The 17636-nt window shown below is 36.9% G+C and overlaps 2 protein-coding genes across 4 annotated transcripts; both read left to right on the forward strand.

The window, feature by feature from the left end:
- Window positions 1-1684: 1684 nt before the first annotated feature.
- On the forward strand, window positions 1685-17497 carry LOC132598577 (NADH dehydrogenase [ubiquinone] 1 beta subcomplex subunit 3-B-like). 3 transcript variants are annotated; one of them, XR_009566602.1, is made up of 3 exons: window positions 1687-1975; window positions 6015-6066; window positions 17357-17497. XR_009566602.1 is itself a non-coding variant. In XM_060311532.1 (2 exons), the coding sequence occupies exon 1, from the start codon at window positions 1761-1763 to the stop codon at window positions 1968-1970; it is 210 nt and encodes a 69-aa protein (XP_060167515.1). In that variant the 5' UTR covers window positions 1685-1760; the 3' UTR covers window positions 1971-1975; window positions 17314-17497. The 3 variants fall into 3 exon arrangements, 2 of the variants coding, with proteins under 2 accessions (XP_060167515.1, XP_060167514.1); XM_060311532.1 differs by lacking the exon at window positions 6015-6066 and having other exon boundaries at window positions 1685-1975; window positions 17314-17497; XM_060311531.1 differs by lacking the exon at window positions 17357-17497 and having other exon boundaries at window positions 1689-1975; window positions 6015-6202.
- On the forward strand, window positions 11481-15941 carry LOC132598576 (disease resistance protein RUN1-like). The gene is made up of 3 exons (XM_060311529.1): window positions 11481-12258; window positions 14137-15202; window positions 15290-15941. The coding sequence occupies exons 1-3, from the start codon at window positions 11744-11746 to the stop codon at window positions 15503-15505; spliced, it is 1797 nt and encodes a 598-aa protein (XP_060167512.1). The 5' UTR covers window positions 11481-11743; the 3' UTR covers window positions 15506-15941.
- Window positions 17498-17636: the final 139 nt, after the last annotated feature.

The raw sequence follows: 17636 nt of genomic DNA on the forward strand, positions 1-17636 counted from the left end.
TTGATAAAAAAAATGAAACATTTATGTTCACTAGTAATGGTGGAGATGTTTTGTAATCGTGGTGGGTAGTGAGTGGGGGTGGAGGGGTGAGCGGGTGGTAGGCGGTTGGGGTGGGGTTGTTGGGGAGTGGGGACAGGGTTAGTGGTGGGAGGTAGGGGTAGTAGGGGTGGGTGGTGTGGGGTAGGGGTTGGGGCTGGGTGGTGTGGGATGGGATTAGGGTTGTTGGTGGGGTGGGGGTGGTGGGAAGTGGGGCGGGAGGGGGGGTTGAAGTGGTGGGTGGGGTGGGTGGTGGGTGGGGTTGGAGTGGAGAGTGGGTGTGGGTAGGGTTGAGGTGGAGGGTTTGGGGTTGGGGTTGGAGCCGGTGATAAAAAAGTTTCATAAAAAAATATCTCTTAATGATATTAAGACTTGGTTCAAGATCTTAATGATTAAGACGTATTCAGACCCAATAAGTGCTTAGATCTTAATGCAAACAAATGCACTTAATGGCTTAACGTCTGAATCATTCAGATTCAGACCTCCAATAAGTGCAAACAAATGAGGCCTAAGGATCTGTTGGAAACTACGATATAATTTAATTAACGAATTTAATCATTTCAATTACTTATGTGAATGTAACATCAAGTTCATATTTTAATATACTTCTAAACTTTTTTTTTTTTAAAAAAAGAGGATAGATATAAGTTTAGAAAGTATTTTCTTTAATAAATGAAATTATAAAGGAAAATTACCTAATTATTCAGTTCCATCAAGCAATTAAATAAAATGTGAACGTTATCTGTCAGTCTAACTTTAATGTGACAAAATTGTTGTTTTGTACTCACCATAGTTTCATATGTCAACCGGGTGCATTAGAGCTCCAAATATCAATTGGTACACTAAATTAAAAGAAAAGAAAGTTCAAACAATTTGGATTTATAAAAATATGATAGTGTCCAAATAATCAATTGCTCATTTTACTACTCAAAATCCTTCATCTATTCCCACACCAAATGATGGTAATTATTGGTAACTTTTTTTAAAAAAGATATTTTTCTCGAGAGATAAGGACTTTTAATTTTTTAGAAGTTTGACCATAGAATCAACTAATAAAGGGAAAATTACAGGCAAATACTATTCGACCATATAAGTTATAAAATATGTACATAGTGTATAGTTTCTATTAAATACACATTTAATATACATACATATATAACCGAAGTGTATAGATAGTGTATACTTTGACCATGTTTGACAAACTAGATGCCTTAAGGATACATTTCCGCAAGTTAACAAAAGAAGTTCAAATTGGGCTTATAAAAATATGACGGTGTCATTTGCACGATTATCCTTCAAAGGCACTGGTATTTAATTTTTGTCCTTCGCCTAATACCATGGGATTTGGGGTTCGAATCTCGGTTTAGTAAAAAAAAAAAATCTCAAGACAGAGTTTCGTAGCAAAGTTAGGCCTTTTCGGGCCAAAGTTAAGCCTCAGGCAGAGTTTTAAACCTCTGCCTTGCGATTTTTTTTTTTTACTGAGCTGAGATTCGAATCCAGAACGTCGGGATATTAGGAGAAGGTCAAAAATTAAAAGTCACCAATTTGAGGGACACCAGCGCCTCTGAAGGCCGATCCGCACAAAAAAAAAAAGAAAGGGACAATTTGGTCTTTATATAAAAATATAACAGTGTCCATATAATGGCCCAAGCCCAAGGAAGCCAATCTTGAAGTCCTGAAAGGGAATCAATCAATTTGGGTGAAATCAGGAAGAGAGATCGAAAATGGGGAAACCATTGGGAGCTACCGGAGAGTTTTTCAGGCGAAGGGACGAGTGGAGGAAACATCCTATGTTGACCAATCAGTTCCGCCACGCTTTCCCTGGCCTTGGCATCGCTGTTGTAGCATTCACCATCTACTGTGTAGGCGAATATGCTTACAACAACATGTCTCAACCTTCTCACTCCACCACCTCTGCTTCTCATTCTCACTGAACATGGTACGACGTTGTTCTCGTTTTTTTGATATATTTTATGAAATCTCAACCAACTGTTTTGAAGTTTGTGTTTTGTGATTTTTTTTTTTTAGTTTTAGGAAATGGGTCTCATTAATATGCTACTGATCCACATATTTTGATGAATTAGGTCTTATTGATGCGAAACAGTTAAAAGTGTTTAAATACGTTCCTGTTATAATGGATTGGAGATTGTATGATCCTATGCTAAGAAATGTCTTTGGTCATGCTCAATGGATGCTTGATTTGCGTCCACTATACTGCTTTCAGACACCCTAGTTATGCAATTATGCGTATAGATTCCAGTACAATGATCGAATCTAGTGCCTTTTTCAATATGTTAGTATCAACTGTGAGTTCTCTTGGGTCTCCACTTGTTTCGTTTTAGTCTCTCTTATATTATTCTTCAAAGGGTCCAATGCATACCTTAAGATAATAAGACTAGGACGACCAATCTTAGTACGGGGTTGTTTGGTTGGTGGGATAAGGGATAACAATCTCGGATAAAATGCGGGATTATTTTATCCCCAATTGGTTATGGGTATTAATTAGTCCCGGGGACTAAAACGGTGGGATTAGCTATCCCATATAGAAGATGGAATAAGCTAATCCCATGGGATATCCTTGTCTATCTCATCCGGTAAACAAACGACCCCTAATCATACAAACTATCTCAAATCCGCAATTGTCTCATTAGGTACACCAGTTTTCACTTGGCCTTTATCTCACCCAACTGTTGGATGTTTACTTCTTGTGCAATCAGAGTTGATATGCTCAAGTGAGTTAGATGTGTTCCTGTCGTAAAGATTGAGGATGTCTTCTCTTATGCAAAGTAATGTCTTTGCCTGTGTCTTTCATTTGATTGGTGTATGTGCCAAAGGTGGTGGCCAGTGTCTGCTATTACTTCCTTCGACCTTTCTATGTTTTGGTTTCCTGCTGTTCTCTATGCACAACACTTAAAATAATTGCTTTTTCAACTATTAAGCATCAATTGTTGAGTCCTTTCTTTCCTTGTTTTGTTATATATTTTATTACCATGTCCTGAAGGAGTCTGGATACATACCTAAAGAGACAAGATAAGGAAAATGTCATTGTTGTATAAATAATACTCCCTCCGGTCCAAAATAATTGAGGTTTTAAGCTTGGGCGCATGGATTAAGGAACTCACTAACTCCTAAAAGTGAAGACTTAAGAGGGCTTTTGACTAAGATACCCATAATTATGATTTTTTTTCTTTTTATGTTGACATAATTATCATGGGGATATGGAATGTGTTAAGGGCAAATTTGGAAGTGAGAACTAAATACCTTCTTGATGGGCTAAAACCTCAATTATTTTGGACCCACTTTTTAGAGGCTAAATCCTCAATTATTTTGGACCGGAGGGAGTAGAAATTATCCAACTCCCCAATTGAAATTTTAATTCGTCGTGCCTTTGATTAAGGCTTTAAATTCTTTCTCAATATTACGGCTTAGATTAACAATCAAAATAGCGGATACAATATATTTTTAGGCGGGGGGGCTTTTGGCCTTCTCAGTTATTCATCTGTCGTTACGATTTTACATCTTGAGTAGTTATAAGACAGTGAGGTACCATTTTCAAACATGCATCATGAATGCCTGCTCCTTTTCTCCTACTCGTAGTTCTTCGGGAATAAAGTAATTGTTAGTTATGGACTACGAAGTGACTTGAGAAAATTTAACTAAAGGGACCTCTCAAGTCTTGATTTAGAAAAAGGGTGACTTTGACTAAGTCAAATATAATTAAGGGAATTGGGGTGTGATTATACTTATTATAAGTTTGAGGGTAAGATTAAAATGCAAATTCTTATAAAAATAACTAATCACCACTTTTATTTCAAATTTGAATTTCACCCCTCTTCTCTTATTCTTCCTCTTCTTCTTCCTTCTCCTCTTTCTTCTTCCTTCTCCCTCCTCTCAGCTATTTTTTTCCTTCCCTTTAACTAGATTCTTCTTAAATTTGGGATTTTTTTGAGCCTATGAAGGAGATTCTGCTGAAAATCCAACAAATTGAGAAGTTGTTGCAACAATTCTTGAATTTTATTGCATCAACTTAGATAGTTATGCAACAACTACAAAATTTGTTGCAACAACTTCAATAGTTGTTGCAACAACTCAATATTTGTTGAGTTGTTGCTATAACTATGATAGTTGTTGCAATACTATCGAAATTGTTGCAACAATTTACTAAAGTTGTTATCAACAACTTAATTTGATAACTAGCACTAGTTAAGGAAGTCACTTGGATCCTTTAATTAAGGCTGGCTTTTGAGTCTTTTATTTGAGGAAAGGTGAACCTAGTCTTTCTAATTGGGTATTTGTGACTTCTTCGAAATTAGTGTCATTGACACTAATTTTAGAAAGCTCAAGTTTTCTTATTTACACAAAGCCCCTACCTCCCCTCCTCACCCTCCTCCTCCTCCCCTTCATTCGCTGCCACCACCACCTCCCCCGCCTCGGTTTTCACCATCCACCATCTCTATTAAAATCCAACAACTTCAGTAAATTGGTGCAACAACAACAAATACTGAGTTTGTTCCAGCGAAATTCGGTACAGTGACTTTTTTGAAATTGGTGTTAATGACACAAATTCTCAAAAGCTCACTTTTTTGCGGGGGTTGATTTGACTTCAACTATTGCGGGAATAACACTATGAGGATCGCGTTTCGGTCCTAAGTTCATTCAATGATGGATTTGGAATAATCCATACCATCCGAAGCTTGTTTTCCCCTTCCTCTTTTCTTCTCCGGGGTTTGCGTGAATGCATGTAAATTAAAGTTTGGAACTGGCCGTAATTTCGCGCTTGTTGAACCCCCAAATCTAGGACTTTTACGGGGAGGAGAATTGATGGAAGTTTTTTTTACTCATTTTCTCACAAATAAAGGAACCCAAACACAACGATGTATGTTTGAAAAACTGATACTAGAAAAAAAAAACTTAGATTAACGGTACAAAATGGTGATAATGGGGTTGAAGAAGATGTAATTGATTGGAGAAGAAGATGAGATCGTGATGAAGATGACCAATTTGAGGAGAAAACCGAAGCCGCTTCGTACTGCAGAGAGAAATATTCAAAAAATGAAGAAGTTCGTGTTCCTTAACTGACCGCGATTTGGGCCAAGAGAAATCGGATTTTTCCTTTTATCTTCCTTAAATTAAGTCTAAAAATGTGGGTTATGAGTCGATCATCTGTCTGAGTTGTATGATCTTGTTCCGGTTGGCTGGTACATGACGGGTAAATGCAGGGCAAAGAGAGCTCAGTGCTCTCAAAAACCCTCTTGTCCTCCTATAACACTCCTCTCAATTGTCTACATCAAAGTGCGTTTTGCACTTCCCCTTAGTGTTTTGTCCTGCACTCTTTGTTAGGGTTAATTGGACACACAGTTTATATGTGCTTTGTGCCCTTTGTTTTTAATTTCATGTTGTGGTCGTAATTTGCTGTGCTATGTTCCAATAGGACATCTCTCTAATGGTATGACCTTTGAAAACTGAAATTCTCACATTCTCAGCTCATAACATTTTCTAATTGCACCTTGTTTACTCAGGTTATGTGGTGTGCTTCTCTAAAAATTCTTGTGTTTGATTTGCTGGGTTGCAATCTCAGTTGCAGTCATTTTTTATTTCCCTTTTCCTCCATTGGAGAATGGCAAGTGCATGCCTTTGTCAATTTTGCAATTTTTTTTATGAACTGCAGAGAGAAGGGAAGAGAAATTTACAGTATTTATTTGTCTCTAGATAGTCCCCCACTGGTTTGGCTAGGTAGTGAGCTTCTTTTGAGGCCGGAGATGTGGAGGGAGAAAAAGCCTGGCTCTTGAAGCAATATCTAAGTATTCACATGAGCGTTTAATTTTCGACAAAAAAGATTTAGCAAAGATGAAATTCCCACTCTGCTAATTGGAATAATATGTATCTCATCGTACTTGTCCAGGAGTGTTGTTCTATTTGGTAAGTTGGCAGCCGATTTTGCAAATTGAAAACTGAATTACGAGCTTCTTGTTGTGCAGGTGAAGTGATAGTTGCAAGAATGGGGATGACAATACAGTTCAGTTGTGTTTTTTCTGAGTCATCAATAAGATATGTTAACAGACATGGACTTGTTGCCTCAAATTTTTTGAGACTTGTGTTGTAACAAGATTAATGAGCAGTTTGCTTTACAATGTGTTACCCTCGCTTTTGTGGTTTTCTTTCTCGATTCCATGGGCTCCCTCCCTTCTTTCTTTGCAGTTTGTACAATTCACTTTCTCCCTTGCATTCATGTCCAGTAGGGAAAACATTAGGCAAGTAGTTTATAGTATATGGAAGTACTTAAGTCAAATTATGATTAGAAATCTAGTTGAACTGACCACATAAGCTCGCCATTTCTGCTGTTAATTAGGTTCTGCATACAACGCTTAATGCAGTAGGAGGCTGCCTACTGTTAATCAAATCCTGCTAGTAAGAGCCTGTTTGGATGGGCTTAAAAAATAAATAAGTTGGGCTACTTTAGATAAGCTAAGCCAAATGGGTCTAATTATTTTTTTAGACTTATTTTAAGCACAAAATGACTTTAAGTTAGTCAGCTAAACATTTAAAAAAGTTGAAAACAGCTTATAAGCAACTTATAAGCCAATCCAAACAGGCTCTAATTAAGCATGTATGACAACCATTAAATCTCTATCTACAATGTTTATTACACCTTTAGCGAATCCAAAAGTATCAATCTTACGATCCATGAATCTTACCTCGCACAAATACTATGTTTGGTAGCTAGTTATGAGGTTATTTATTTATGTATGAAATTAGTACGGTGTTTGGTTTGCAATTTAGAAATTCACATAATTAATGCATGTATAAGTTATAAGAGAATTTATGTATTATTTTATGCAGGATAAAAAAGTGGAATAACTAATATATGAATAATAACTAAATTCCGTATAACTAATATTTGTATAAAACAATACACAGATTTCCTAATAACTACTCCCTCCATTTTATATTAAGTGACTTTCTAGGCTTTTTATTTTGTTTCAAAATAAGTGACGTTTTAGAATTTCAAGAATATTTTGGATAGATTCTTTCAAAATTGCCCTTGAATAATATAGATTCATTAATTACTACTCAATACCCAATATTAACTTAAATTATAATTAGGGGTAAGTTGGTAAAAATACTCCTAATTTTCTAGGAGTGAGTAATTTCGTAATGGGTGTGCATAAGCTAAAAGAGTCACTTATGAAATGGAGAGTAATACACTTTACTGATGATTTCAGCTACATATTACTGTGCGGAAGAGAGTCCAAATAAGCTATATTCGTTTCAGAAATTTTGAGAACTTCAAAAAACAGTTGCTTTTTCGTCAAAAAAGGGGGAAAAAAAACAAACACATACTTGTCGAAAACATTTGCAAACTACTTGTACAAATTGTTAAAGGGAACATAGGTTTTAACTCAAATGCTACTCTCTTGCAAATTAATAAATAAATAAATAAGGAACTACAGTAAATGTTGCAATTTATAAATTCTAAGAGGTAAATATTACTACTAACTATGTTTCCTGTTGTTTAAAAGGAACCTTCCAATTGAGAAAAACTCTGATGTATGTGTGGTGACGTATGCCTTGTACAGTTGGCGTTTACTAACGAGTATTTTTAAGGGGAAAATGAAGTTGGACAGCTATTTCACCGTTTAGAAACTAGGGCTGGCCAGTGGGACGGGATGGGACGGGACGGGACGGGATTAAGGGGACGGGGATTTGGGGGGATGGTGGAGTGGGTCGGGATCGAGATTAGGGGGACGGAGGGGGACGGGATTAGGGGGATGGGAAGTGGTCCCATCCCGTCCCACATCCCACTATCGGGGGGGACGGGATTTGGGGGGACGGGATGGGACGGGAAGGGGGATTTGGGGGGATTTTTTTTCAACTTTTTCTTGGACATTTAATTTTTTTTTTCGAACACTTAAATAATTGAACAAGACAGTGAAAAAACATCCCAAAGGCTAATAGCCTTTTTCTATTATTTATCAGAAATATGTTTTTTTTTTCTAATACAATTTCAAAATTGCAACTTTGTTTTGTAGTTCAAAAGTTGCAAATCACAAAGTAGAATTGGCATTAAAAGAAATTACATATGCAACCACACTTTTTCTAATTTTCTGACAATCTCTTGAGGATCTTCAGTCGGAATTGGGATTTTTTGGTTAAAGTCCTCAACGTCACTTCCTACTCCCTCAAATAAGATTGCGTTGTAATTGTAGTCATCTTCTTCATTGATCTCTGGTTGACCGCACCTTCTACGCTCCGCTCTAATTCAATCTCTAAATAAAACTGCAATCTCCAAACTGTCTCCCGCCAATGAGTGTCTATGCTCTCCTATTTGAAATCTTCCAGCACTAAAAGCGCTTTCAGAAGCTGTAGATGACGCTTGAATATTCAACACATCTCGGGCCATCTTTGATAGAGTCGGAAATGTCTTTTGATTCTCCCTCCAGTATTTCAGCAAGTCTTCACGTCCATTTTCATCAGTAATTGATTCGAACGGCACAACACCCTGCAAAACATAAACATCAAACTCGCTAATTTGTGAAGCACTTGAACCGCTATACATTCTATTTCGAAGGCCTTGAATACTTGAAGTAGAAATAGCATGTTTTTTATAAGGTTGAACTTCAGAAGAAGAAGGTACAGAAGCAGGTTGATTATTTGCACTTTCCTCTTGGTAATACATATACATAGCTTTGCATTGTGGTTGTATGCCAGCGATAACATATTCCTTAGTTGGTAATTCTGTTTCAGGTATTTCTCGGCATTCATAAATTGTTTCAACAAGGGCACTACAACCATCTACTTTAATAGTAGGATTTAATACAGCACCAATAAAATAAATAGTGGGAATAGGAAAAAAATATTTTTAAAATTTTTCAATCATTTTTGTAACAGCTTGGATGTAAATTGGTTTTTTCTTATATTCATTAAATAACAAAGATATTAGAGCTATATAAAATAACATAGAGGAAATCGTAGGATAATAAACACCAGAAAATTCCTTAGTAGCTAGAAAAAATTTCTCTAAGAATACAATAAGTTCCCAAATTTGCTCCCAATCATCATCTACAAGCATATCAGAAGGATTTTGATTATGGGCGTTAAATACTAAAGTTAAAGGCCTTCTATACTCGTGAGCAACAACTAATTGTTCATACAAAGAATTCCACCTAGTTGCAACTTCTTCTGGAATTCTCCTAAAAGGTAATTCACAATCCACACATGTTTTTTTAAACTCTTTACGTCTTTGTATTTTATTACCTTTAAAAACAAAGTTGATAGCAAATTGTACTTTATCAAGAATACAACTAAAAAGTTTTAAGCCATCTTTTACAACTAAGTTATAAATATGACATGCACATCTAACATGAAAAATATGGGGAAAAGATGGAGTCCATCGAGTTTTTAAAGTGTCTATAACTTTAGAATTACTAGAAGCATTATCTAATGAAATAGTCATAATTTTATCATTAAATGCATAATATTCACTAACTTCATGAATATTTCTTGAAATAAAATTTCCAGTGTGCCTTTCATCAATATATCTATATGCTATAACACGTTTTTGCATAAACCAATTTTGATCAATCCAATGACATGTAACGGTTAAATAATCGTTACCATTAGTACTACGACCTATGTCAGAGGTGATAGCCACTTTACCCTCTAAATGATACAATGCATAACATAAATATTGTTGATATTCATGCGCAAATTTAAAAACATCTCTTCTAACAGTTGATCTAGGAAAACCATTAAAAGCAGGGTTATATGTTTCTCGAATATAATGAATAAAACCAGGAGAGGAAGGAAACGAAAAAGGCAAACCCTCCACAACAACTAATTTTGCTAAATTTTCCCGATCTTTGTGTTTATCATATTTCGTACCTATAATTCCCCCTGTCATTGGGTTAATTCGACCCTGTACTTGGTTATGAACACTATGTGAACTCTGTCCCGACTCAGAAGGCACACCCGAAATTTTAGCCATGTATTGGTTATACCTGTCTTTATGTTCTCTTTCCACGTGTCTCATTAAACCCCCTGTCCCACCTTGACCTTTTCCACTTTTAAACTTATAAGGTTCGCCGCAAATTTTACAAATAGCTACCTGATTAGGAATGTCCCTTTCAAAAAAATCCCATGCAGGTGATTTTAATTTTCGTTGTGTTGGGCCTCCTCATACTAGGGGGAATAAGAGAGGTTCCAGTTCCAACTTGAGACTGTGTCTGAGCCTGAGGTGGAGCTGTACTAGTGGGTGTGTCATCTAAATTATCTTCTAATTCATTTTCTAAATCATCATCAAGTTCAGTAGTTGGAAAAGCTGCAGATAAAACCTCGTGATTTAATGATTGCACATTTGCATTAACATCAATATTATAAAGATCAGTTTCATCTACGTGAGTGAAATCATCATAATTAAGAATAGGATTACTAGAACATATACCCTTACCCCTACTACCCCTACCAGTAAAACGCCCACCTCGTTCCATTATAATTATGTAAATAAAGGGTTCAACTTGAGAAAATTAAGTACGTAAACAAAATTAAAAGATGAAACGAGTGTACCAAACGCCGACGTATCGTCGAGGTGTAATTGAAGTTGAAAATTGAAACGTTACTCGATGATCCTCAATCTAGTTGCTAACTTCACTCCCAATTTTCGATATTTGAAAGCAATGAACAAATAAAAAATAATATTTAGTTTGCAATTTAGAATTATAGAGAGAGAGAGAGAGAGAGAGAGAGAGAGAGAGAGAGAGAGAGAGAGAGATTGGAGAGATGGTAGGAAATTTTGTGAAAAAAAAATGAGAAGAAGAGAAGGTATTTATAGTTGGAAATTGGGTTAAAATGTAAATATACTAACTTAGGGGTTAAAATTAAATATTAAGGGGGTAGGGGGATTTTGGGGAGTGGTTGGGGGGCCAAGGTGACGGATTATAGCCGTTGCCAACGGCTATAATTGCAAATGGCTGTTTGTGCAACGGCTATTTTGTAACAGAATTTAAAAAAAAAAAAACTTGTGTTAACTACTTTATTATTGTATGTAGTTTGCTTAGCAAAAGGCATTGTAGCCTAGTTGGTTAAAGTGCGGGTGGGGGGTTTAAGGTCATGTGTTCAAACCTTTCTCACCCATAATTAATTTTACCCTTTAAAAATGTAATGGGCCGGGGCGGGATGGGCCGGGGTCGGGGCGGGTCGAGACTGGAGCGGGCCTAGCGGGGTCTGGTCACACGGGACAAGCTCTAGGCCCATCTCGAGTTCGAGCCCGCCAAGCTCCAATCCCCATCCCCTCTTTCCCCAACGAAATGGGGTGGGCTGGGTCGGGATTCGGGATGGGCCGGGGCGGGATCGGGCTGCTGGCCAGCCTTATTAGAAACTACCGACCACATTCGCAACACGCAATTGCCTTAAAGAAACAAACATTATTCGGCAAATAGAAATAGAAAAAACAAGAAACGAAAAACAAACAGTATAATACCTCCCCATCTCACCATTTTCCCTTCACACGGCATTTGTATTGACTTCGAGTCCTCAAAAAACTCTCGAAACTTTACTCATCTGTGAATTTTTACTGCCCTCCCCAGTTTTCATTCTTGCAAGTCTAAGTCATCAAAATCTTAATTGGACCATCATCCTCTTTGACCCTTCACAAATTATCACTTTCAATAACATCTCTAAGTTGGGTCATCATTTTCTTGAACTACTTCCAATGTCAACTTCACAAACCCCACAATCCCGTTATTCTTTCCATGTTTTCTTGAGTTTTAGAGGTGAAGACACCCGAAAAAACTTCACTGATCATCTCTACACAGCTCTCATCAACGCTGGAATTCGAACTTTTCGAGATGATGATGAAATCCGTAGAGGAGAAAACATAGAATCTGAACTGCAAAAGGGTATTCGTGAATCCAAGATTTCTCTAATAGTTTTCTCTAATGATTATGCTTCATCAAGATGGTGTCTTGATGAGCTCGTTAACATTCTTGATAGAAGAAAGAAAGAGGGTCATACTGTTTTCCCTGTTTTTTACACTGTGAGTCCTGAGGATGTTGAGAATCAATCAGGGAGTTTTGCTGAGGCTTTTGTGAATCATGAAAAGACAGGAAATGCCGAGACTGGAGAGAAAAGGAAGGTATGGATGGAGAAGATGGAGAAGTGGAGAGTAGCTTTGAAAGAAGTTGCTGTATTGGAAGGGGGAATGTGCTTAGCCAAAGAAGTAGATGGGTGAGTTTCTTTAATTATCCAACGCCTTAGTATTTTCATCTTCTTTAGCATTTAAAGTTATCCAACCGCCCCCCCCACCCAACTAATTAGTCATGAGAGCTAATGTTAGTTCTAATTGTTTCTGGTGAAAGATAAAAAAAAATTACTTTATAAGAAATTGCAAAATTGGTGGGTAATAATCCTTTGATGATGTTAGTGAAGCAGCATAGATAATGGCCTAGAAGTATGTTTCTTCAGTTGAAAGTTCTGATGTATGTTTGCCATTCACTCAGTACTAGTTGTCCTATAATTTTGGGCTGTGACAATTGCAATAACATAGTGTCAGTTTGAACATAAATAAGTAAACAAGTAAATTGTAAACATTGTTTTCGGAGAATAGTTAGTGAAAAGTATGATTGTAACTTATAATATCTATACATCTGATTATCATATATGTCGATGTGCTTGCAAAGTCCAACTGACTAGCCCAATATATTGAGCTCTAAGCAAATTTGAGCAAATAAGTATAACAAAGTTGGCATAAGTCTAACTCGAAAGGTTAACCAGTTTAAAGACACAGAGTTCAAAGCTAAAGATGATAAAAAGCTACCTCAGGTTAGATTCTACTCGAGTGTGAAAACTCACGTGTGAGTGCTCCAAATGGGAAATGCTATGCATATACCCTTAACGATTGAACCTCGTGGGGGTTTCCCTACAAGATAGCGATTCCTAGCTTTCATATATATTCCTTTTCTCTGAATTTATTGCTGGTCATCCACTCCAGAGACAAACCAGGGTTGTCTCCGGGGCTTCTTTTGTTGCTATGAAGTGTCACTCATGTCATGTGGATCCCATTAGAGAAGTCTCATTACTGATCCTTTTTCACTATTTACAACCTCAAGCCACTGAAAATAGAGGATCTTTTCCCTATTAGATTTATGTTGATTTTAAAAGGAGTCCTCATAGACAACATAGTGACTTCCTCTGTCTGCCTAGTGGAACTGAAAAACTTGGTCAACTAGGGACTCTTGGATTTAAACCTTGCTCTCAAGTTATTCTGATTAAGATAGATGGGCTCAATAATTTCTTGCTTTCGACGTAATCTTCTTTCATGTCTGTGAATGCTCTTGGCTTGTATGTGCTTTTAGCTTTATCAGTCGGCAATTCTTCAAGACATTGTGTCCTCATTTATTTGTTAACTTATCAGCGTCAAAATGATCTGTTTAAAGAGTGAAGGATATATAAAGGGAGGATAAAAAAATAGCTGAATACACAAATCAGAAGGTGCAAAAATACGAAATGTTGTCATGATACACTCCATTCTCTTAGCATGGATACACTTTGTATCAGTTTCTTTTGGAAATTTATGTATGACATACTCCATTCAGTTATGATGGAGCTAGACGTGTCCTTGTTTTGATCATTTTCCTAACTGTAAATGATTCACCGTAATATCTCTTGGTTTTCTATTTATTGTACTACTACTCTCTTTATTTTGCTGTCCGTTTCCCTCTTTGTTGTTCGCAATAGTGTCAAATTTCTTCACAGCACACAAGTAAAAGTAAATATTGCTCATTCTGTCTCCTGTAGCACTAGTAAGCCACATATATTTTCATCCTTGATCCTTTTCTAGGAAATGTAAAAGTTTTATTGATTTAGCATTAAGAAAGTGCTTTAAAGGTATACTTCCACCTTCGCTCTTAGTGTGCCTAGGAAACTAACCAGGTATTTTCAGTTTACTGGTGCTTAATATGACTGATCATCCCGGTAGTGTTATGCTTGCTCTAAATGAAGTATTACTATATTAGTGAACTCTTTTTATTTGTTCTCCACTACTTGCTAGTTACAATTTATTAAATTTTCATCTTGTTTCATCTCTTACATTTGCACGTTACTCAGGCACGAGGCAAAATTCATCGAAAAGATCATCAAGGAGATACTCAAAAGATTGAATCGCACTGTACTTCGTGTACCTTCATACACAGTTGGATTAGAGTCTCGAGTGAAGGAGGTTAACTCATGGTTACAGGATGAATCCAGTGAAGTTGGCATAGGGGTGATCTGTGGACTTGGTGGCGTAGGAAAGTCTACTGTTGCTAAAGTAGCTTACAACTCTAACTATGACAGATTTGATGGCAATTGTTTTCTTGCAAATGTCAGAGATATCTCAGAGAAACATCATAATGGTCCGGCTTATTTGCAAAAACAAATTTTTGAAAGTATATTGAAAGGCAGAAAGGAAAAAATATACAATGCTGATGAAGGAATTGTCAAAATGAAAGATGCTATTGGCAACAAAAAGGTGTTTATAGTATTTGATGATGTGGATCAGCTGGATGTCTTGGATTCACTTATTGGGACAAGGGATTGGTTTTGTCGGGGGAGTAAAATTCTCATAACGACAAGGTGTGAGAAATTGTTAAAGGCCCATGAGAGGCACATGCTATTCAAGATTAAGGAACTTGGAGATGATGAGTCCCTAAAGCTCTTCAGTTGGTATGCTTTCGGACAAGACCACCCTTTAGAAGAGTTCAAGGTGCGTTCAACAGAGGCAATACGGCATTGCGGTGGGCTTCCGTTAGCCCTTTATCATTTGGGTTCCTTTCTTTCAGGGAGAGGTATGGAAATATGGAGAAGTAAATTGCAGAAATTGGAAGCAATCCCTCATAGCGAAGTTCAAAAGAATCTTGAGATAAGCTACAAGTCTCTAGATGATCATGACCAGAGGCTGTTCCTCCTTATTGCTTTGTCTTTTGTTGGGAAGGACAAGGATGATGTTATCAAAACCTTAGAGAAGTGTGATTTGCACCCAACAGTTGGAATTCAGAACCTCATTGACAGATCCTTCATCAGCATTGATGGCGAAAATAAGGTGATGATGCCTCCAGTTATTCAGGAGATGGGGAAAGAAATTATTCGTAGAGAATCACCGGATGATCTATCGAATTACTTGACAGAGAACAATGTAAGAATCTTAACTTTATATTCATGTTAGCTTGTCTTAGTAGATTCTGAAAGTGTTGTTGTTTCTCACACAATCTTTCTGGAACAGGCAACTGATGCAGATGAAGGAGACGTTCCAAGTGGACATGTGTCGGAAGATGGTCTTGTCCCAGCAGTTGGTCCTAATGGTGCAAAAAGACCATATTATCAAGATTTGCCAGAAATAGCTATTCTTCCATACCTAGGTAATTCGTTGAAAAGGCGCTTTGTAGGGCTTCTTTCGACGTTCCCCATATCTGGGGGCCTCAAAAGATTCTTCCCATGATGAGATAAGTGCCTGTGAAGAAGCCTACTCTCTTCCCAGTAAACCGACATGTTAAAACCGCTTAATCATGTGGAGCCAGAAGATATACACGAGTTTTGTGAGTCAGGTTCCAATCAGAATCATTACCTGATAATATCTGACATACTCTGTTAGTTGCAGAATTTTGTAAGTTATAGAGGTACATTCAGTCCTGTTCTTTTTTATCAGCTTGGGGTGGGCGATAATGTAAATTAAGTTTCATTAACTCATTGTACAGTCAGAAGGTCGTTTCTGCAAGCTTCATAGTTTGCTTTAGCAATAATTCACTGGAAGGAACTAAAATTGTAACCTGTAACCATTCCTTTTTTTAGTCTCCAAAAATGTTGTTTTTCCTCTTTCATATTTCTAATTAGACAGCAGGGCTCAAATATGAAATAAGTATGCTAGTTTTGACGTATGTATGTAACTAAGTTCAATTGCTGAATTACAGGTAATTCTAGTATCTAAAAGCAGTACCTTTTCATTTACTCTCAAGGGTATTTTTCGTTGCTTTTTGAGCTTCATAACCATATCCAAATTTTACATGGCAAAGTATGCTAGTTTTGACGTATGTATGTAACTAAGTTCAATTGCTGAATTACAGGTGATTCTAGTATCTAAAAGCAGTACCTTGTCATTTACTCTCAAGGGTATTTTTCGTTGCTTTTTGAGCTTCATAACCATATCCAACTTTTACATGGCTTAATTGATCATAGTGAAATATATAACGTGTTTGGTTACTGCTCTGTGTCAATCAAGTAGGAGGCATAAAAGCACGATCTTTACCTTTTAATGGGAAATAATGAGGGCTAAAACTTAAATCCTCTCTGCTATTTCTTTTCCTTCTTCTTCTTCTTCTTCTTCTTCCTTCTCTTTTGACTGCTTTCTTCTTTATCATTCATCTTCGTCTTCTTCTTCTTTTTCTTATTCTACAGACTGTTTTTGCTTTGGTCGTGTGGAGAAAGTTTGGGAAACTTTTTTTCAAGCTATTGAAGAAATTCTGCCGAAAATCCAACAATTTCAGAAGTTGTTGCAGCAATTACAGTATTTGTTGGAACAACAAGTATTTGCCCCACTCTTTGTTAGGGTTAATTGCAGACGCATTTATATGTGCTCTGTGCCCTTTTTTCTTAATTTAGTGTCGAGCTCGTAATGTGCTGTGCTTTTTCCAATAGGATGTTTCCCTAATGCTATGACCTTTTAAAACTGAAGTACTCGCATTTTCAGCTCATAACCTTTTCTAGTTGCACCTTGTTTACTCGGTTATGTGGTCTGCTTCTACAAAAATTCATCGTATGAAAGATTTGAAAGATATGATTTGCTGGTTTGCAATCTCAGTTGCATATTGTTTTAGACAGTTGCTGCAAGGTTTCCATGAATCAAATGGCACGTAAACATTGTTTCATTCAGTTGTCATAAATTTATAGAAAAGGGGCACAATGGCAAGTCATTTTTACTTCCCTTTTCCTCCATTGGAGAATGGCAAGTGCATGCCTTTGTCAATTTTACAACTTTTTTATGAACTACAGAGAGAAGGTAAGAGAGATTTGCAGTGTGTATTTGTCTCCAGATAGGCCCCCACTAGTTCGGCTAGGTAGTGAGCTTCCTCTTGAAGCAATATCTAATTATTCACATGAGCGTTTAATTTTTGACAAACAAGATTTAGCAAAGATGAAATTACCACGCTGCTAATTTGGAATATTGTGTATCTCATCGTACTTGTCCAGGAGTGTTGTTCTATTTGGTAAGTTGGCAGCTGAATTTGCAAAATGAAACTTCTTGTTGTGCAGGTGAAGTGGTAGTTGCAAGAATGGGGACGACAATATAGTTCAGTTGTGTTTTTTCTGAGTCATCAATAAGATATTTAACAAACATGGACTTGTTGCCTCAAACTTTTGGAGACTTGTGTTGTAACAAGATTAATCAGCATTTTGCTTTACATGTGTTACCCTCGCTTTTGTGGTTTTCTTTCTACTATTCTACGGGCTCTCTCCCTTCTTTCTTTGCAGTTTGCACATTTCACTTTGTCCATAGCATTCATTTCCAATAAAGAAAACATTATGCAAGTATTTTATAGCGTATGGAAGTATTTCAGTCGAATTATGGGTAGAAA

The sequence above is a fragment of the Lycium barbarum genome, chromosome 6 (assembly GCF_019175385.1).
Source record: "Lycium barbarum isolate Lr01 chromosome 6, ASM1917538v2, whole genome shotgun sequence".
NCBI lineage: Eukaryota > Viridiplantae > Streptophyta > Magnoliopsida > Solanales > Solanaceae > Lycium > Lycium barbarum.